This window comes from Varroa jacobsoni, unplaced genomic scaffold (assembly GCF_002532875.2).
Source record: "Varroa jacobsoni isolate VJ856 unplaced genomic scaffold, vjacob_1.0 scaffold_1263, whole genome shotgun sequence".
Taxonomy (NCBI): Eukaryota; Metazoa; Arthropoda; class Arachnida; order Mesostigmata; family Varroidae; genus Varroa; species Varroa jacobsoni.
In genome coordinates, this window is record NW_019214165.1 from 651,763 (window position 1) to 673,724 (window position 21,962).

Consider the following 21,962-nt stretch of genomic DNA (forward strand, 5'->3'; position numbering starts at 1 on the left):
GTTCTGGGAAAAGCAGCGCTCTGAAAAAGCCTAGCCCTAAGAGTCGCCAAGTGGTCCTCAATTCTAATTAACCTACATTTTACTTTATCCAATGTTAGTCGAAGCACCGTTTGGCTTCTAATTCTATATTGGCTAAATCTCTATATTATCTAACTATTAAACATTTTCGTAAGCACCGGGTGTAATGCAAAGGATAAAATAAGAAAAAGCTGCGAGCTTTAAAAAAATGTTTAAATTAAAAAAAAAAGTGGCCACTGTTACCAACTTCACACGAAGCACACACTTTCAGTGAAGCTTGTACCGAGATATCTGAACGGTACCCCTCTCATAAGCCTACTTTACAGTTGATACTAGTTCCGGGATTATTTTCGATAATGAAGGAAAACTCTTGCACATAATTGTAAACAATAGGGGTATGGAATATCAGGTACACTGTGTCATGAGAATTATTAAGTAATGAGTAAGTAAAAGCGTCGGTATTGAAATAACATTCAGCAAGGTATATTGCTGCAACCTTAAGACAGCTGAACAGACGACGTTGAACAAGCAAAGCCTTACAAAACACGACCCTGACTATCGTTACGGTCCCGTTGATATGAGAAAGCATAAATAAATCGCCCTGTATACTGCTGCTGGATCGTAACGTAGCAGGATTCATAAAAGAACGCGCGCCATATACAGAATAGCGTCAGGCCTCTGCAGCTGAGCGTTGTATTTTGGTCACGTACTTTATCTATTTCTCATCAACAATTTGATTAGATTATAGTTACAGAGTACTACTGTTAGATATATCGGCTCCGTTAACGGGTGACTCTTGATCCTGATCTCATTATTCGCCATTTCTTTTAATGCCGCTCCAAAGCGTGTCGACTGTAAGGTGAGAGGCTGATAAAACAGAATCTTTCAGTGTGTTTATCGGTTTCTATTTCTCCTGTTTTTTATTTTTTTTTGGCATCAAGCATAGATTACAACATAGTTTGACTATAGCCTGAGTAATGTTACAATATTGTTGAAACGTTACGCAAAATTACGTATAGACCCGAAAAATATTTCGACATCTTGTCAGTTGTGTGCCATTGAACATTGTAACGCTATACACGCCATATTTACGACAATTCAAGCATTCGATTTGGATGTAATAGACATGATAGTGGTCCGAAGGCTTTGGCCTGCGATTATTGTTTTTAAGTAAAATGTACGGCTACTCAAATGTGCGTGAAGGTGCTAAACATGCGTATGTGTATATGTACATATATACTCGTGCTAATATTTTTCATGTATAGCCAGAGCGATGCGAATGTTTATGTACATGTGCCGGATGGCATCATTTGTCAAGTTTGGTGGCTACAATTTTATCTAATCGAAGGCAAGGGGGGCGACTATATGGCGGAGTTAGCCACCGACGCCTGCATCGTCCTAATAGAAGTAAAGCACCATTTCATCTCTAGCACGAACTTACGGCATCCACAGTATGAAGGTGGCATCTCTCATTCGATTTTCGGGGAAGTCCATTGGTTGCGGACGAATAACTGATACGATCTCTACCTTGCAGATGTTATACTGACTTGCCCTCAGAGCAAAATGCCCTCTACGCAATGCACGTTTGCTATCAGACGTTGACACGGGATCTGATAGATCGTGGCTCCCACCCTGTAATTTTCCCGCCTCACTAGCTATTCTGGATGAGTTATATGGGTACACTTAATTGTAGTAGCAGAGTAGTGGCTGCTCAATGAACCTACGATACAAACGATAGAAGCGTACAATTTGCTGCAGAGAAATGGATCAACGGTGACTTGATAAAGTATCGCTCAAAGCTTACGTACAAGAGTTTCGCCCTTGACTCATTCAGCGAGATATTTATTGTTTTCTGCAAACTTCTCTGAGTATCTCCGAAGATTACATTTCACTGAAGAGGTCAAAGAGCTGAATTATTTAGAACTCGTAAACGATTATCTCGTACATATTTTGTTTGCGCCGACCCAACGTGTCCGCCTTGAAACTCATCTAGTTCTCTCACATTTCTGCTTGCCTTTGTAACGTATGATATCTGTCGCTGGGTACACGGTAAAGCTTTGTGGCCGAAGAACGAACAATAATCATTGCAAATGACTGTTGCGCCACGGAGACAGTGGGCAACGAGGTCAGGAAAAATCTGCTCCGCTACAGACAATTTTGTTGGGAAATTCCGTCCAAAGCTTTGTTGGCCTGCTTCCCGCTGCGACACGTGACCAACCTCGGGCATAGCCATCAGCATTAAGTCGTTAGGGGATGCCTTCTCATGCGGAATGCCATTATCCTGTTACAGTGTGTGTGTGTGTGTGTGTGTACTATATCTGTTTTTGATTCTACAAAGTCCTCTTAGATCCCGTATGTATATATGCTATACCGATCCTAAAAGTTTGTTTGTGGATAACAACAGTTAATTGAAGTCAATCGCTTTCTTCCGGCTTCACGTACTTTCTTTTTAATCCCAGCTTCAGTACAAAGGCTTTTAATTAGTATCGACTACAACGCTGTGAAGTGGAACTCGTTTAACTTTAGCACATCGAAGTAAATGATGGAGGCCAGGTCCGGTATATCAGATACTAAAAGATAACAACAAGTGTGTTTAGCCATTATTGTTAAGAAACCAGTACAATTTTGGCTATCCGGCTGCTGCTCGTGGGACATCTGCGAAGCGCGTATTATACGTTTGACGCATGACTTGATCATGATGACAACCACCTTTCATCTATCTGTACCGCCCAACATTGTCGTACTATTTTATTATGGCTGTACAATGGAAAAGTTCACTAGTGATAGATAATTCTCAACGGCAGACAAACGGACGCGGTTTTATTTCGTTGATTTAATTTTTAGCGAAAATGATCATCGTTTTGTTGTCGATTGGTGTCAACATACAAATTATTATTGTTGTTGGTATAGACGAGCGAAAAACCACTCGTAGCGGTTAGATCTATTTAGCGCCGACAACATTGTTGGCGGCTATCGCTATGATGCTTCTGAATATTTACGTGAAGAAATATTGACGGCGAAGTGAAGGTGCTGTGCCCAATAGCTCCGAGATGCAGTAAAGAAGTCAGTAACATTATAACTAAAATTATATAATTACGCCTATAGACCCTTACTACTCACATAAGCGTTTGTGACGAAGGTAAGGGATCCAAGGATACTGCCACACCACCGACGAAAAGCAGAAATGTCAGAAAGCATGCAAAGGAGCGAAACTGTGTGGCGTCGCAAAGGTTTTTGGTGATGGCAGGACGGAGCCGTGTCGAACAGGGCGACCACTCGTATGAGAAGCTAACAATCTGGTCCAGTAAACGGGTTCCTTATTTCGTTTAGGAACAGGTCGACGGCCAGTGAGTTAGCTATTATAGCTATTAACATCCGTTAGTGCTATATAAAATAGTTTAGCAAAATTTTCTATTTGTTTATACCTACCAAAGTATTTATTATGATGATAATTTATAAATCGAACCATCAGCGTCCCAAGTCTTGCCTCCAGAAAGTGTCTGATACCTATGCGGCTAGCACACAATAGAAAAGCACAAACAAAAGCACTACATTTATGCTGCTAGGTGACTATTTAGATTGTCATTATTAGGACGACATTAGCAGATTGACCGGAGAGTGATCTCTTCGGTTGTAGGTCCATGAAGTCTAACTATTTCATCGAATGTGGGTTGATCGTTTTTAGGTCTTCTTTCTTAGAAAGAGCATTTATGTTATTTTTGCACAAGCAACGCTGATTGCCGCTGCTGCAGACGGTCGGAAGCTATAGTAGTCTGCCCTGTTTCACCGTTGTACTATACCACACACTTCAGATGCACATTCTGGATGACACCATTTTCTCTATTCAGGCCTGTTCCTTTTTGTGACAGACTAGCCTTGGCACTTCGGGCAGTGCCACACCCGACCAAACCCACATCGATCTGAAGACACATTGATTGCCATTGTTCCTATAACATCAAACGTATTACCAGTGGTCCATAAAAGTCGTCACTGCTTAGCGCCACTTCTGCAAAGGGCCGACACATCTCTATTTAGCTGCGACTTTGAGCAATATTATTGGAAAAACTGGAAATACTTCGCCCCGAGTACTCGGTTTCGTTTACAAAGGGACAGATGATTGCAGACCGGCGTAGCATTATCAGTTTACTAAGAAAAATAGCTATAGTATAACCACTATTCCTTCGGGCACCAGAATGCCAACAGGTCTGTGTACATACTTTATGCTTGACTTACGATTCTTCTACAACCAGTTTCAAATATGGCTGAGGTTTCGTCTGGCCGTCGACGTCGTCTGGTTTCTCAGCTGTGATCAGTTTATTTTTCATTGTTGGGTCGCTGGAAATTTGCGAATTGAAAACAAAACAGACACCTTTTTACGTAAAAATAAAAATGATGTGTAAAAGATTATTTATGAAGGCGGACGAATTAGACGCACTAAAAACATGACTCCGACGCAAAAAGGGTGGCGAACGATAAATGGTGACGAAACTATAACCAGGTGTGATAGTTCCGGTAGCTGCAAATTGCGCGTTGTCAGGAAAACAGAGACGTTTTTTCCGTTTATTTGCTAATATGGTCACCGCCGTCATTGTTTCCTTTGCTGCCATTGTGCGTTCTTCTTTTCAGACCAAATCAGGATAGGTTTGTTTGCGTCTGTATCTTTCCGAGAGATCGATATGTATCAATACGTGTGCTTCTTGTTTCTTATTTGTATCAATATCGTAGACGAGGTTAACATTTGAATCGGTGTGTAAGGATGGCTGGCGGCAGAGAATCGGCTAACTCCTACATAGTGTTGAGCATATGGGTCTCTGCACAAACAATAAGGGCATATCTCTGTTTCACATCACTTTGCGTGGCAAACCCAGCTCGACAGCTAATTTTATCATCCGCCTCGGGAAACGCCGAGAGACATGTCGCCAATTTACGATATAGTACGTACTCTCACCTTCTATTACCAGGAATCACCTAAAAAGCACAAATCGCGTGAAAATGTAAGCTAACACGCAAATCAAATACGTTTTATGATATTTTACCAATATATATTTCCGATTTTATTATTTTCGTTCATTCTTCGCTTGTGAGTTTTGTCTTTTCAGGCAAATCGCCGCTCTTCACTCTGGTGACAGATACTGCGTGAATTTATCTGTCTGAACGCATTCCGCGAACTAAGCCTAGGCCTAATGACAATGTCAAACGTAAAACTCAATCCTTAACAATAAAATCGTAGAAGTACATGTTTTCGTTGTGATGATGGCAAGCTAGTCAGATATAACTGCCGTCTGCCGATGATGACGGTAACAAACAATGACTATTAATGCAAATAATGTTTCAGTAGTGTTGCATCGTGGCTTTGCGTCTCCTCGGCTGGCCTATTACTATACGACCTCATTCACAGCCGAGTCAGGTGGCAGAAGATGTACGTCTGTCTGGCTGTATGAGAGTGTGAAAGAGAAGTATCTGCCTGAGATACGTGTTGTCAGTATGTCTGTTATATATATGTATGATATACGCGGCCTTTGTCTACCGGCGTGCAATGACGATAGAGCTTAACGACAATAGCCGGAAATTGCATGGCCGACAATTATATACGAAATTAGGAGAAACGGGGGCGTGTAGTCTGTTATCGCGAGCACGTTAAAGGGGGATTTGGTTTGCATGATAGCCAGTGATAAATTTGTTCACACGACGCGCTATAGAGTACTGCGTCATGTTTTACCATTAACACGTGCCAAATGTGCCCCGTCTGAGAGTTGAAAATGTTCGTGGATAACTTCGGCCAAATTCTTTTTGCGGGACTCTTTTCGTGAATGGTAGCATTTGCTAACTACCCACGTCATCGAGATGAGGGCGTGGGATATTTCAGAAGCATTATTGTCGTATGCGTAAGATGTACGTTTTCAAGTGATTTCTGATTTATGTTAGAACACCTATGTTGAGAATTTTCAACCCACACCAATAGGTGCCTTCTTTTCGAGTAAAGATGGCCGGCTCACAACGCGCAATAACTTTCCTGCCACGTCGACTTTCTCTCTCTCTCGTAGTGTCTCGTTCCAAAAATGACGGAGAAGCATCATTTAACAGTGAACAGACTACACGGAAGCGCAGCTACCCCACAATGAGCCAGATGGCTATGCCAAGCCAGTCGCTAAATTGACCTTTATCTTCTTGTCGTGAAGACTTTGCCGGCGTCGATTTCAGGTCTGCGAGAGCCGGCCTGTCTGGACGACTATTCGCTATCTGCAAGTGATCGAATGATGACTGTCCATAGAAAAATGGTTCACGGTAGGTTCCATATTGGGCTTCCATCTACTTTAAACGTTGCTACCAATCGCCGCTCAGGATCGTCATAGAGAGAACTCCACCATGGACGAGTACATATCATTGGGATATTTTTATCGTGTATCTGCATCTGAACGGATGAACAAAAATTTCTCAGCTATCTGCATTTCTGTTCGTGTCATTAGCCTGTTGTCGTCGCGGTTGTCGTTGTGTTTATGCTGGTTTGAAGGCAGCGCGCTCTGGGAATATTTTACTTTTACAACAAATAGAAATGTCAGTGCTATAAAGTAAAGGAGAACCTTTTTGTGATTTAGTTACGCTCTTCGACTATAGTATGCTCAGGTTTGTTAGACAATGCCAATGACCCTCGATGAAAATCACGTTCTGTCAGTGCAATCCAACAGAATCTACGAGAAACATCGTATTCGCTCAAAATAAACATTTCTTTAAGCCGAACGAGTGGAGTGTATAATTGCGAGTGGAGCAAAAGACAGATCACTGTGAATAGAATCAATGGAAGATACAACATTCATATATAACGTGGAAATATTGTAACAGCAGTGAGGCTACCTATCTACGAACAGTCGTCCTAACCTTTTTAGTGCATATTCACAAGTATTGAGATTCAACAACCCATAAAACCGGTAATATATTGAAAGGCACAAGTAAAAAAAAAACAACCGTTTAGAAGAACATGCAAAGAAAGCTAAAAAACAAAAGCAGGTAAAAACAATATGAATCTCTAGGGAAATGTGAATAAACGGTAAACCACAAGTTATAACAATCGTAATAGTCGACTGGCGCTTAGTGGAATAGCAGCGCTTTGGAGCACTCATCGAGCCTCAATGTACCTCACCGAAGCCTCAGACTGTAATATTTCTGTTGAGTCAGGAACAACGAAAGCGTCTTGGAACGGGGAAAAAGTCAGATCGTTCGTAACTCGATTAGGGTGGGAAATACATAACGAAACCACGAAGTGAATGCGAACGAGAGAAGTGTTTTCGAATAAACAGAATTTGTATAAGAAGATCCTCGTTCGAGGATCCGATAGCTTTTTTTATATTATAACTGTCTCAAACTTTTCACCTATCCATGTACATTGGGACACTGAAATTGTTAAGCGCGTATATATATTATTAAAGGAATTGCCTTATATGGAGTTTAGTGGGCTCTACATTATATAAAGCTGTGTTTGTTAGTCTTCTCGGGCAAGAACGAAAATCTTTGCCATTTTCTCGTTTTTGAGTTATTTTTTGCACTAAATAAATACATTAAACGGATTAACTAGATCTCAACATGATGACGCAGTTAACTATTTTCGGCTAAAACTGGTGAGCCAATTTGGAACATATAGGCCGCCGCATTTGCAAGAAAAGCCTTTCCTTCTATTTGTTTTGACGTAGCGCACCGGAACAGTTCCGATGGCACTTGATTTACTGTTGCCTGTTTTTTTCTATAGCGCCGTATTAATCGAGCAAAATTTATCCCACTTGTTACTTTGGGAGACCTACCTCGGGTCATAATGTAGAAGCGTTGATGATTAAACGTGCACAGGCAGCTTTGCTATTCCCACGAATGAATCACAAAAACCAAATGAGACGGGAGTAGGTAGACCTAAAAAGATGGACGAACGATCCTTTGCAGGATCTATCAATTTATCGCTATCACTGGACAAGTGGAAAAGAAGTTTTAGTTCGCCTTGTATATCGCCGGTTCAGCTAAAGGTCAGCAGGGTAAACTAAGAGCTTGAGAAATTAGGGCGATCGATTTTCGGCAAGTGTGCAATGTTGACTCGTTTGTTTATACAAATGATGTTTAGCATCATAGGATCGATATTAAATGCCCCCGTGACGAGAGCAGTTTCAGTATTGGGTCATCTTATTTGATGTGCGTTATCACAATCATAATGGAACCCAGAGTGGGAGCAAGCGTGTCCTCAGTAAAGAAAAACCATCGGTAACATCGAAACTCGAACAGAAGCTTAGCATAGAAGAATCAGCAGCCTTATTGTTGATTGTATTTACGGTGGTACTTGTCCTTGTAACTGTTGGACAACTCGGCTGTTGCCGGCTTCTGTCAAAATCAGATTTATTTCACTGTTGAATTATGGAAAAGTCTAGTTGCAATGTCCCATAGACAAATACACGCATTGTGAGTATGTATTCTTAATTTTTTTTATAGCGGACTTCCTCGTGCGCGATGAAGAACGCCAACCACCTGAGCTGGGTTACAAGAGTCGCCATTAAGAACAGACTGTTTCAACAAAGGCTGTTATGAAAGAAAGACTATTCTTTTTTTGATTCGTATTTTCGCCACCGCCACCTTTCAGCTTAACAACAATAATAATAATCAAAAGAACAGCTGCCATAAGAAATGGCGTAACAGACAATAAAAATGAGATGGGAGGCTTTGTCTTTCAGGTGAGGCTGTCGAGTGTTCTAATAATCATCATAAGAATAAGGGCGGCACGACTTTTCGGTAGTAGCCATGGAGATTTACATAAAAACAATAATATGATATAATAACGCAATGTAGCGTTGTGTGGCTGAATTACATCAGCCGCTGGCGTTGCGCTCGCGCGAGGGAAGTCTATTCTTGGACTTTGTGCTTAATTGACCTATAGTATGGCATTAATAACGCTTCTAAGAAAAGCACTACAGTCATTTTTGCTCGTCGTTGTCTATCTCGGAAGGTGTTGACTGCTGTTACTGGCGTTACTAGAGGGGCAATTAGCGGGTGAAATATTTACATTTGGCTTTTTCATTTCTAGAAGAATGTGTGTGCTCACGACGTTTACCGTTCGTGCGTTTGTTAATAGATCAATGGACAACGAAAGTTCAATTAGAGGTTGAAAGATCAACATATATCTATATATATATATATATATATATACACAAATCAATGCTTCGATCAGCTAATCACCATGGCTAACGACAAGGCCATGGCTTTTCGAGAATAGTACCAAGTTTATTGGCTATTTGATTTTTCTACAGGACTTGAAGCTCCTCTGGCGGTAATGTCTACGGCGATGAATAATGTTTTTATTTGCTAAAATATAGGGAGACGGGTTTGTCATGATGCTTTTACACGTACAGCGAAGCCTTTCAATATGTTTTCCGAGGCACTAGAGCCGTCACGTGCTTTAAACACGTTCACGTTGGCAGCCCCCAATCAATATCTACTTTACATGGAAACTTCCAGCACGTTTGCCGAAGTGGAATTGCGAACATTGAAAACACTACGCACTCGGTCGCTATAATCCCGACAGGACAAAAATGTCTCGTGGTTCATGGGCAAGGACGTTCGTTCATAGCTGTTCGCTATATGTGTACGGAGAAGACACATTTTCCTTTCGTTATCTCTCACAGTAGCAGTAGCTAATTGTTCGGGCAACAGACGAAGCTGGTCGCCGAGTGCCGCGAATGATATGAGATTATTATTATGAAAATTTCAGTGTTGAAGAATAGCAGTGATATAAATGAAGCTCTATGTATCTAGTCGTCTGCGTTTTGTCCATTTCGTGTAATATAGTGTTCCATTTTCACGTTTCCTTTGTGAGTGAACATTTAGTTCCCTGTTAGTTAGTTAGTTAGTGAAGATTCCGACGCATTCAGCCGCTTGATAGTTCTTCGCTCTCTCATCTGTATGAGTAGTAATGTGAAGATGCATATTCAGCTCGACGCGCATGCTATTGTTACCGACATCACTGCTACATACGGTTAAATTTCGAACGAAAAAAACCAAAATGACATCGACATTCAGTGAAAACAATTTTTTTTCTACAGACACCGTTTATTAAAATTTGCCCTCTACTAATAGATCAGCTTGTGGCTGATTTTTTTCTTTGCAAGCAACTTTCCCTTTCAACGATTAGTGTCAAACATTGGCCATAGTAACGTAGATTTAAAAATCTACTTGCACATAAATTGACTATAATAAAATACTCGAGGTATCGTGACACGTGAAAAGTACACTGTTCACTTGGTCGGCCATGTCCTTGTTCTCCTGCTCTTGCCCCAATGATTACCGACGCTTGAAGACAATGCATTGTAGAAATCATCCAACAATTACATCGGTATGTATTGATATAACACAATTTAATGTAATTATGAAGATCTTATGCCATTTGAACAGCAACACCACTTTGGGTTTATGGGAAAAAGAGCAAAGCCGCAATAAGATACTTTAATTTAAGGCGTGGTACCTCCCGTAATCATTAGCAGCAACTGTGAGAAAGCTGATACGATATATTTCCTTTTACTAAGTTACTATGTTTCTATAGATAGAAAGCTAGACTCAAACATGTTCCTCTAAAAACAGGATGCCCTGCCCTTAATGTTGAAGGATCCATCTTTTTTTTTTAGCCTACACATAGAATTTTACATTTGAGCAGTGCCCAGATCTCACTGTTGGTTAATAAAACTTTGTGGTGTAGAACTAAAGAAGAAACGACACCAAAGCTAGGCGCATCTTCTCGTCATTTCGTCAACGAATTTGACATTGAAATTACAGAATTTCCAAAATAACGCCATTAAAACTAAGTCATAGTCATAAGCTTTTCGGTTATTTTTTGCGATCGGCGAGCAGATATTGGATGCTTGTACAAATATGAAAGTGTCGGGAAAAAATCACTGTGAATTGTTAGATCCTCTAGGTTCCATGCCCTTTTTTTTTCTTTCAACTATCGTGCTTTTCCTTTCTAGCTTTTTCTTTTCCCTTTACCCCATCATTCAGCTATCGCACTTTATTACACTGCCGGTTATCGCGTATACGTTTTAATTGCCTCATTTTTTAACAGACATTTCCTACAGCTCATTAATAAGTTTTGGGGCTTCAAACCGAGTCAGATAGATAGCTGCGAACAATAGACATCCAGTCGCCGAAAAGCCATTTTGGCTGTTTCGCACGACACCTGAATGAGTCATGCGTCACATCAAGATCCGACGACCACGAGTTCCGTGTAAACATTGTGACCACAACGAATACCTTGTAGACGCCCGACTTTTCTAGTTCTACAAGCAGCGTCTGATTATTTTGTTGACGCGTCCTAACGGAAGCCTTGCCAATCTGTTCTCGTCTTAATTATGTGCTTTTTGCACTCCGTCTGATTAGATACTTTTCAAATGATGTCTACAGTTGAGTAACTGCATCATCTAATTCTACAGTCTGGCCGATGTCCACATTTCACTATTAATTGTCTCTATAGACGTTTACATCAGACCGAGTTGGCGAAGATCGTGTATATAAAAAATGAGGCAAACAGTAACTACAAATGAGCGAGGTATTAGCCGTAGGATTTGCACTAGCGACAAGATGTCGTATTAACGGAACTTTATCGGCTTGGTGATAGGCGTAATGGATGACCGCATACGGATCCATAAGATAGAACGCAGTTAACATGCGAAACATAGAGGGAGTGAGATGAAAAAAGAGAAGACAACGTTCCAATTGGGCTCGTTAAAGGGGCAATGAAGTTGTGGGACCATGTATAATTTATGTGATAATCGGGGAAACAATGTTACTGAGGTATAGGTAGGCAAAAACGCAAGCTCGATTCGCTGCTGTGAATACGATTATTGCCGCAGTGGCGTTCCACATGATCTGTTAATTAGGATTTTGAACGAAAAAACGTCAGCTAGCGAATCCTTGATAAATGATCCTATTATGGAGCCCAGACTGACGCTAGAATAGCACAGTAAACATGAAGATGAAACCATCGAAACGAACAGCAGTGCCTTATACATCGCTGTTTGTGGTAGAGCTTGAAGTATAGACAAACCCGTGAGTTAAACTCGGGGAAGTAGTCTTGGAGTAAATACAGATAGCGAGTCTGGCGGAAGTCGTCGAAAACAAGCATCTTCTTTTCCTTGTCAAATATTACCTGTTAAAAGTTAATATAATGATAATTAGTATTTCTGATTTTACAAAGCTTAAATATTTTACTATATTTAGCAGTAAAATATCTTACACAATCATCCTGATTAGCCCAACGTTATTTAGCGAAGACTACAGATAGAGGACCTTCGGATTACAGTAACTTATATATATTACATATTTTTTAATAGCATAGACTATTTTTAGCAGGACGAGTAGTAAAATATTAACTACTAAATATTTTTCTCTGCCGACTCTTGGCCAGGATTACCTCATAGGTTATGGCCCTTAAGACTCTCTCGACGCTCTTACGAAAGTCGTGTGGTACGCGCGCTCGGCGTTTTCGTTATATGTTTTATCAGCTGACATTGACAACGTTTCCCCTTCTAGGAGACGTCTGTCCTTCTTTCATTGGCCTACTGGCAGTCTGATTAGGCTGGAGATCGTGCCCGCGCCTTTGGTGGCCTTCGAGTTACTCTCTCGCTTTTGCGTCCTTCAGCTTTCTTCACCGTGGATAGATTTTTGACTCGTAGACGAAAATCTCGCGGCAGGTCAAATTTCGTAAATGATCTAAGAATGTTTGAAGCGTATGCCCAGATTCGAACATAATAATCTGCTTTATGGTCATCCAGCCTTCACAAATTACCAGGAAAAAAACGCTTATCACAAGAATCTATCTACTCAAATTAAGTTAATCCTAAAATTATGGTGGTGTTGGTGTCATAACTAGATTCGTAGCATGGGAACGTAATTGAAAAAGACGTTTCGTATTTTATTGAACATCATCCATCTGATACGTATTTACTTTGACCTGTTGATATCTTATTTAAACAGATTATAGTTTTTAGCGAAAATATTTTTTGGCCAAATATTAATAAAGTTCCTGTACTCTCATGTAACAATAGTGCTGAGGTACTCCAGGTTTGCTTTTGCTAGACCATTGTCTTCTTTGTCCAGACCATAATGTTTGGGTCGTAAAAAATAAGCCTGCCCTTTTTTAGTTACGTCTGTTTGAAGAATCTAAAGTTGAACTATCTAAGAAGCCCAGACCTCAGCACCGCAGCTGTTAGAACTTCGCTACCAAAAAAAGTGCGAAAAGATATGGTAGTAGGAGGATTCTACCAAGTCATCATTTGAATTGGACCTCTGTGGTCTCTTACAGCTTTCGTGCGCTCGATAACGACCATCTACTCCACCCCCACCTTCTCCGGTTTATACTTTTGCCATGTTTGAAACGTGCGGACAAGTATATCGCAGTCTTTGCGAACTGACAGAATGAGGCATCACTTGTTTTCCTCCAGCTGTTGTAACTGCGATTTTGCAGTTACCGCCCCCGCCACGCCTGCTTAACGCAAGCGTAAGTCAGTACACATGCGGGCGCAAGTGAAAGTAAGCCTATAGCAAGAGCGGCCGTAACTGCCAGTGCTGCTGTGCAAGGGTCGATGTTTCGATTCGGCAAATTCATGCAGCGGCATGGGTGGCGTAAACTGAAGATGCTGCCGAAACAGCTGGGGCTGCCGCTGCCGTTATTAAATGTGCCGCGCTCTGCCCAGATCTTTCTGCTCCCTGTCCAGAGAGGAGAGCATGGCCCAGTGGTAAGTGGAGTTGGTTGCGTCTCTTGGGGCGGGCATCATGGCAAGCGTGCGTAGGTGGTAAATTATAAAACAAACCTGCAACACCCATAGTATTTGGCGTCACTTATCCTGCAGGCTAGAAGCGACAGGTATCTGAAAAACAAGAATTATATAGCGAACCGTTTTCCCTTTGTGAAACCATTCGTAAGCACGTTATACAACACGTAGACAAAGCACTATGCTGATCTGTACCGTATAGTTGGCAAACGCATGCTATCTACGAGCTGAGTTCTGTGATTTTGGTTACGTTCGTCACAACACTTCGGAGTGTATAAGCCTACTGCGCGGACTCCTATTCTCACCATCGTGGAACTGCTGGAAAAGTACCAAGATCTGCACGCAGAGGTCTTCTGATACTGGCTTTGGTGATTGCGTGTCTGTGCACAGTTAGCTGTCATATTGCGCTTGTGCTTTAGAGAGCTTCGTCGGTATCGTCTGTGGACGGTGCCACCTAAGAACGCCAAGCTGGAATACAATTGCATCAGCGTCCTTTACGAACTCAAGATGAGAATCGACAACCGGTATGTTTCATATGTACGATATTTAAAAGTTTTGCAGCTGAGAACGTCCGGCTCAAGCATCAGCCAACGTGATAAGCCCCTGCATAACGTCTACAGACGTTTTGTATTCGAAATGTAATGCCGTTTTACCAGGTTCAGTCCGGTGGCTATCTTTACTTGCGTGTGTCTTCTTTTCATTTTTACAAATGCCGAGTTGTTTGAAACAAGTGCTTTATGTGTTTACTTACACTTAAGATAGACATACTAATGAATCAACTTAATAGCTGTTAATAGCTGTCAGAACGAAAGGGTTCTGAGACGCGGCAAAGGAGTACGGACCGCCAAACAATTTGAGGATTCGACGACGCAGTTCTGAAAACGTACTTAAAGTCACCGATGAACGTTCGTAGCACGTATGCCTCGCCGATCATAAGAGATAAAGGGGAGCGATGCCCCGTTTAATGACGAGTAATTCAGAAAAAACTTATCCTCGATAGAAGAAAGCGCGTGCGACTCTCGTACATCAACTATTCGAAGAAAAGCTGGAGTTTTTTTTTCTTTGTTATAGTAGTATTCAGTTATAGAGCGACTGCGGACACCGACACGCTACGGAAAAGCGATGTTTACCACAGCGTCTTTTTAATATCGTGTCCTTTGACAGGTAGATGGGACTACATTGACAACTTTATACATAGACTGTATCTCAACTATCGAGCAAATATCGACGCTAAGCTTTCTTAGCACTGGAATAAGGTTCTATATAGGCAAATTTGTTAATCAAGTAAAGAACTATACAGTAAATAATTACGCTATATTTTTTTTATTATTGTTTTTTCTCTTAACACAAGTTGTTTATATAGTGCATATATTCAACTCTGATTTCACTGTACACGTATCCGTTTTGAACTAGTTGAATTACAATCACATCGTGTAAGTGACCTATGGTCCTGGAATATCCCTCTGTGATACCCAGACATTTATCGTATAAATTGCAAAATTTTAAGATATCGTTTTTTACAAAAACGTCCTTTGTGTTGTTATAAAAAATCAAAGTCTCTCATGTCTGACCACGCGTCGTCGTCGACCAGCGCGAAAGAAGACCCCAAACGCGCTCTAAACATTTGGCAGAATAGTTATTTGTTTTATTATTAAAAAATTAAATCAGCCGGGCCGGTATCATGGACAGCAGTACAATGGCATGGTCACTATAATAGTGATCTTGTTTTGTCGCTTATTGCAACGAGGTGCTCCACCTCGAAGCTTCACTGGATTTTTTTTGTTCGACGCAAAGTATAACATCATTGCAGTTTGTCATTGAAGTTATTTTTGTGGGCCATAATGTTGTTTCATGTGCTTGTATTAACTTTGTCAGAAACCCAGTGAATCTACGTAAATGAATAGAAAAAAAGTTTTTTTCAGTGGTATTTTAGTTAGCTTTCATGTACCATGTCATAAGTACGTGAAAATATACGTATCGAATGAGGTAGCTAAGCTAAATCACTATCTAATGAACACACTTTCGACGTATGGTTACCTGCATAGTGACAGGCGTATAAAATAAAACGCTTTAAATGTCTACAACAAAACAATTTTCATTAATTTGTCCGCTTAATGGCCTTAACTAATTTCTATATTATAGTATAGTAGTCTGTGTCATTTGTATCGGTCCATATGACTATGCTTGTTTTTGTTGTATGAAGAAACTTCACGACGAATGATAGTTGGTGTAGTGTTATAGTTATTACTGCACCTCTTTTTGGGGCCTTACGCCATCTATGAAATTCGTCTTCACATTGTAGCTATTACAAACGAGCCCGCTTGTCTATTTGTTCCTTATAGAGGCCATCGGCTTTATCCTATTTCACTTTTTGTGGATTGATTTGATGCTATACCCTTTACACAGAACGGACGCCCTGTTCTAATTTGAAAGCGTTTCTCACGTTGAAGCTCTGCTGGGTTTTAGGAAAGAAACATCTGTTTTTTTATGGACGGGCTTAATAAATCGCAAACTGCTGGGAGCAACCAGGTTGTCCATTGATAATGTAGCGCTTACGTACTTACACAAAGAGATAGTGTTTTTTCAAATCTGACCCTACCGCGGCTATGTGTCATTATCTGTATCTAGTTATTTCTAGTTCTTTATTTTATGATGTGTTTACGCCCCACCAGGACATTCGGACATTTCGCTATAGTTTGCTTGACTGGGCTCGAGTGTGGGACTGTTCACCTGTCCGCAGACAAATAAAACCGTATACTGATGTAGAGCACAGTAGTAGGCTTGAAATCGTTATCCTCTTTATTCCTTTCTTCGAGGCCTGGAACCGCGTCGCAACATTGCTTCAGATTTCTCAAAGCGTGGGAGTAAAAGGGAAAAATTTTTCCGCGTTACATATTTCCTGACGCTTCTTTTCATGCCAACTTTTTTTCACCGCTTCAAGTTCCTCTTTTTTGCGCATAATGGGTTTAGAAACAAATCGTTCTTTTTACTCTACATTTTTGTAAATCCACGCATATCATCATGTCATGTCCTTAACCGTGGTCCAAAATGTGGCTTGCGTGCTCCTCTTGGAGAGTTTCACATGCATCTGGCGCATTATGTCATGTTGAGTTTTCCCTGCCTTAGGTATGTAGGCTTAACTCGCTTCTAGTCAACACCTGTGTAGTGTGGTTAGTGGCACCGTTATCATTATACAAGGCTCACAGACCGGACAGGTATAAGGGACCTTGTTCAACTTTGCGCTCTATCATCTGTCGTCCTTGATTGCGACTGTCTCCTTTGGAACTTGTGAATCGACAAATCTATATTGTTCTCCATACTTTCTGTTGCTGGAAAATTCCACGCTAGCATTTCCGCGAGCGTCTAAAAGATACTCCTATACGCTAATCTAATTGCTATCGTTGTTCGTGCGATAAGGACGGCCTTCCCGCCTCTCTGTTCATCTAGGACAATATTCGTTTATACAGGAGCAGCATACAATGCTACAGGATCTGCCGCCGGCGCTAGGAGGTGTCTTGTATTTTCTGTCATTCTAGGAATAAGTCGCTTTAAGTTAGTGCAATACGGGAGCGAGGTACTTCGGTACTTTGAATAGCCGTAGTGATGGTAGCAGTACCTATTATAGATAGCAGTGAAAGGCTGGTTACGGTGGTAACGAAACGATTAATTTGCGCCGGTCTACTGGATATCATCGCTAAGATGCCAAATGACCGGGGTGCATCAAGAACGGAAGAGATAGAGAAAGAGTTAGATAGTTAATCACAAAGTACGTCGACAATGAAAAATTCGAAACCGATTGATAGAAAACATACCAGCCCAATGAAAATTAACTTTTTCAAGTCCAAAAACATTGAAGCATAGTATCTATTGGAGGTAACGAAACGGATCTATTCTAAAAGAACAATAATAATGTTCTTCTCCTTATAATTAGTGAAATTATTATTATTTTCGCGCATCTTCAATGCCCTTGCGTGTAAATGCCAGTAATACATTATTAGTACGGTATGCCAGACCGTCATATATATATATGTATATATGCATATATATTTTTATCCGTGTTTTTTACTTAATTGACGTACATATTACCCTTGCATGCAGGATAACTGCAAAGGCTCTGAAAAGCCGGTGGCACTGCCTTCATCTTTTCATTTAGATATAACGATTATAGGAAACTCGAACTGGAGAAACGCTGCAATAAAGCTCGTCTTGAAAACTCGCAGCGTCAGCAGAACACTTTTGGATAGTACACCATTGGCACAAGCACAATTTTGAAAAATAGCGACAATCATCCGGCCAGTTCCTCTGTGTGTAGAGGCATCGCTAGCCACTCGTATGAAGCTTTGTGATCATACCTGCAACATCCGTAGTATTTGTTTCCGTTTTAAACAGCGAGTGCCTACAAGTCGACTAACGAAGCGGTAAAGGAGATGGGTACCTTCGCGAGGTGCCCACGCGCGGAGGGGAGAAGCAAGCCGAACAGCCGCGTGGCTGTAACAAGTACAACAGTTAGAACGTGTTTCAATGAGAAACACAGTCAGAGGATTGGCTACTGATTATCCCATTGTTGTTCGACGCTACCGCTGATTCCGCCGCGATACGAAACCGACATCGACAAAAGAAAGAAACTGATAAGTCCGAACGTGGACGTTCGCACGCTACCGGGCAATCATAGCGATGCATGGGCAGCTAACTAGCGAGAAGTTCTAGCCGCTGTCTTCACCTTCATATATGTGTAGCATAGAAATTATATCTAAATATACCCTACGGATAGGTGGTAGTCGTAGTGTGGTTACTACGGAACGAGATGAACGTTGTCTGCTACGCGATAAATGTAGCGGAAGTAAAAGACACGTTGATTTAATAGAACTTCTCGCAAGTATAACATTACTTTTCAGACATGAGTAGTTAATATATTGCAACTAGTGAGTATATTTTGTTTTATGGTGCCGAACACCGATATGTAATATCAGTAGGGCTTAGAGTGGGGGGGGGGGATGTAAGAGGTTGATGGGGCTACGAATGTTAACTAAAGTGCGACAAAGGGTGCTATCGCAACAACGATGTCATGAATCGAAGACCAGTCGTGTCTTTTTTTTCACCACATTCTAAACAACGAAGGAGTTTTCCTCATACCCTGGTTTGCAGCTTCAAAAATCACATACCCACTGTTTCTGAATGAAAAATCAATAAACAGCCTTGCCCGCATCGAACGGAAGGCGCAACATTTCAGATGGCTTGTATAGCTCGTTATGTGCCAGCAGTAGATTAGGGAGACGAATCGTTGCTGAGTAGAACCACATAGGAATACACGTAATTCACTTTGGCATCATATGTATACATTCAATCATACCATTAGTAGGCAGCAAAGGTACATACTCTACGGTGGTTTCCTTTTGACCACGCTGCCCCGATTACATATCATGGAATCGACAGCTGGTGATAACGATAAAACGAAAGTCCTGAAGGGATGAAGCGCCCTATGTTTCCTTCACAACATTACGGCCCGACGATTTTAAGTCGGTTGTAGCTTAAAAAATTCCTCTTTTACAACAATAGTCATGTGCGTATTCTCTCTGATGGTCCTCAATTATATTCAAGTCGGAAGGCAAATTGATGGGGCAAACGGTGCCAGCAGTAACCATCGTGCGATAATTTACCTATTTTGGATCGGATTAGTTTCGTACTACAGGAAGTCTAAGGCCATATCATAGTGCTGCTGGTAGATGGGTGTCTTCGTGGAATCACTGCGTAGAGATTTCATTAAATCGACTACTGATGCGCTAATCAGAAGAGCATCAGGCTGTGTTCTAAAGTTATACGATCTTCTTAGGTCGTACAATCAATCGATCGATCGATCGATCGATCGGCTAATGGTGGCAATTGATCTTGACGTGTAAGACCTAAATGAACTATTTTGGGTACAATTATAATTGATTGAGTCAGCGATAACTATTTAACTTGGTATTATCAGTTTTGTCAAAACGCTGTTAGGGATGCTGTTTCCAGAAGAACTTTTCCATATTAAAATATGCAAAAGGTAAACAAAATGTTAGAAAAAAATGGCAAACAAATTATTCGCAAGTTATTTCCCTTTTCTAAATCTTTTTAACGATTCCAAACGCGGTTCCAAATACATGAACTGGCATCTGTGACCAATTGTATGAACATCAGCGACTCTGTCTCAAAATGTGCCTCTCGTAAAGCCGTATAGTTAATCGTAAAAAAGGACAAGCCGGAAAATCTTTCAGAACTTCCAAAGAAACTGCGAGTAACTTTGAAACGTCAGGAATCGGCGTTCCTGCTTTGCCGTTTGCACCCAAGTTTTCAATTTTTGTAGATCTGTTGCTATATAACTCAGTTTGCTACGTGAACCAAATAAAGTAACCTGTAGTTATGCAGGTGGACAGCCGTAAGCCAAACCACGTTATAGTAACTTAAGTTAAGAACAAAGAAAGCCACTGTTATGTTTTATTACTAACTTTTTACATTTTTTTGATATTGTTAAACTGTTAGGTGTGATAAACATCATCTTAACTATATGACTAATAGGTAAAATATGTATATAAGGTATATAATGTAAAGAGCGCTCGTTTTTGTATGTGCTCGAATACCACCACTACGGCCCGCCCATCTTAGGCTGTCCTCTTTTTGCTGCTACCGTATACGGAGCATCGATAAGTTAATCCAACTTATGATTAATTATAGAAACTATAGTTATTTAATAATAGAATCGAACAGTCGATCATCATTTTGTCTACAGCCATTATTGTAGCTGACCGAGGCGAAGACTTCAATGCAAATTATGGAGTAGAAGTAGAGGTGATTAAAAAACGAAAATTCTTATTCAGATTAAAAATCGAAATCGGTTAGTTGATCGGTAGCTGCTAGCATTTTGTCCTGCTCCATCGCTAGTACAACTCCATCGTCCGCAGAAGGCCACTCAGGCTTTTCGTCTACGCGGCTCATGGGGAATTTCAATTCCATTTTGTCGAGCGCAATTCGCTGACGTTCGTGCGCGACAGTGAGTCGCAGCTGTTTATGAACCAGAATTTTGTTGAGCAGACACGAGCATAACATATATATGTATATAGTAGCACCGCTCTAGTTAGCTAATAGCAGCAGTCGTAGTGGGGAGGCGCGGGGGGGGGGGTAAACACAGCTGCGTCAAATCCCATACGTAAGTTCTATTGGAGCTGTTGCTGAGTTTTCGATGAGAAAAAAATTATCTTTCAAACACACGGCAGCTCTTCTAAAATATCTCCGGCAGCTGCTGAGGCGTGTACGGACAGCAACGGCAGTGTTTACCAACGCCCAGCTGAAATCCTCGCTGGTCATCTTCCTTCTATTGTTTCACCTCGTAAGTTTGTCCAATAAAAATGGTAATGAACGTCACAGCCTAACAAGCTTTCCTTGTTACGTTCACGCAGAAAAGCAGAAGGGGATTTGGCCCGGTTCCTTCCGTTCTTCGTTCGTCCTGGAAGACGAAGCCCGAGGCGTCGGCCGGTTCATCTATGCCGGTGGTTCGCCCTTTCTCATGTTTTATTGGCCTGTTCAGTATGACCCGGCGCCTCACAGGTAACTATGAACGAGTCTGGCCCTCTCATGCCAGTCGACTGTTGCCTGCAAGCCGACTGAACGGACGGAAGTGAGTTAATGCCGACATTTTTTTTGGGCTTATTGTCTCGCTATCCGGCACCGAATAGAACTATGTATCTCTCGCTGCTTGTTAATTTGGCTGCCGTCGTTGAGCTGCTTTTCACTCTGGGACCCACGAAGTGCAAGCGACTCGGTGCGTTGCATGTTGGCTTCTTCGGGCGCTCCATCAAGCGGTCGACCAACATTGCCACTAATGCTTCCTGTAGCTTCTAGCGAAAAGAGCGGCAATAACTTCTTCTTCTTGAGCTAACATCATCTAGCAAATACCAAAGTAAAAACAAGAAACAACAAAATTCATGCTTTTCTCTTCGTTTTGTCTGGCGCCGACGCCACCGCCGATTCTCTCGGTTACTACTAACTCTGCTTTGGCTCTCCATTGCCGACGCAGGCGTCAGTGGGTGCAGGCGTCAACAGCAGCGTCTCGACATGCGCCGCTTCTCGATAGCAGCGACGGCAGTCAGGCTATAAACGGTTCTGCTCAGCGCTATTACTACGAGATCT

At 41.4% G+C, this 21,962-nt stretch overlaps 1 protein-coding gene across 2 annotated transcripts in view; it reads left to right on the top strand.

Moving 5' to 3' along the window:
• sn (fascin domain-containing protein singed) overlaps positions 1-21,962 on the top strand; it is a 54,172-nt gene that overhangs the window by 720 nt on the left and 31,490 nt on the right. Inside the window, exon 1 of one of the 2 annotated variants that reach the window (XM_022847000.2) lies at positions 13,881-14,329. The exons of the other annotated variant lie outside the window; for it this stretch is intronic. Within the exon in view, the coding sequence (XP_022702735.1) occupies positions 14,313-14,329 (17 nt within the window). The 5' untranslated portion in view covers positions 13,881-14,312. Of the gene's footprint in view, positions 1-13,880; positions 14,330-21,962 lie in introns of those variants that run through there. 2 annotated transcript variants of the gene reach the window in all.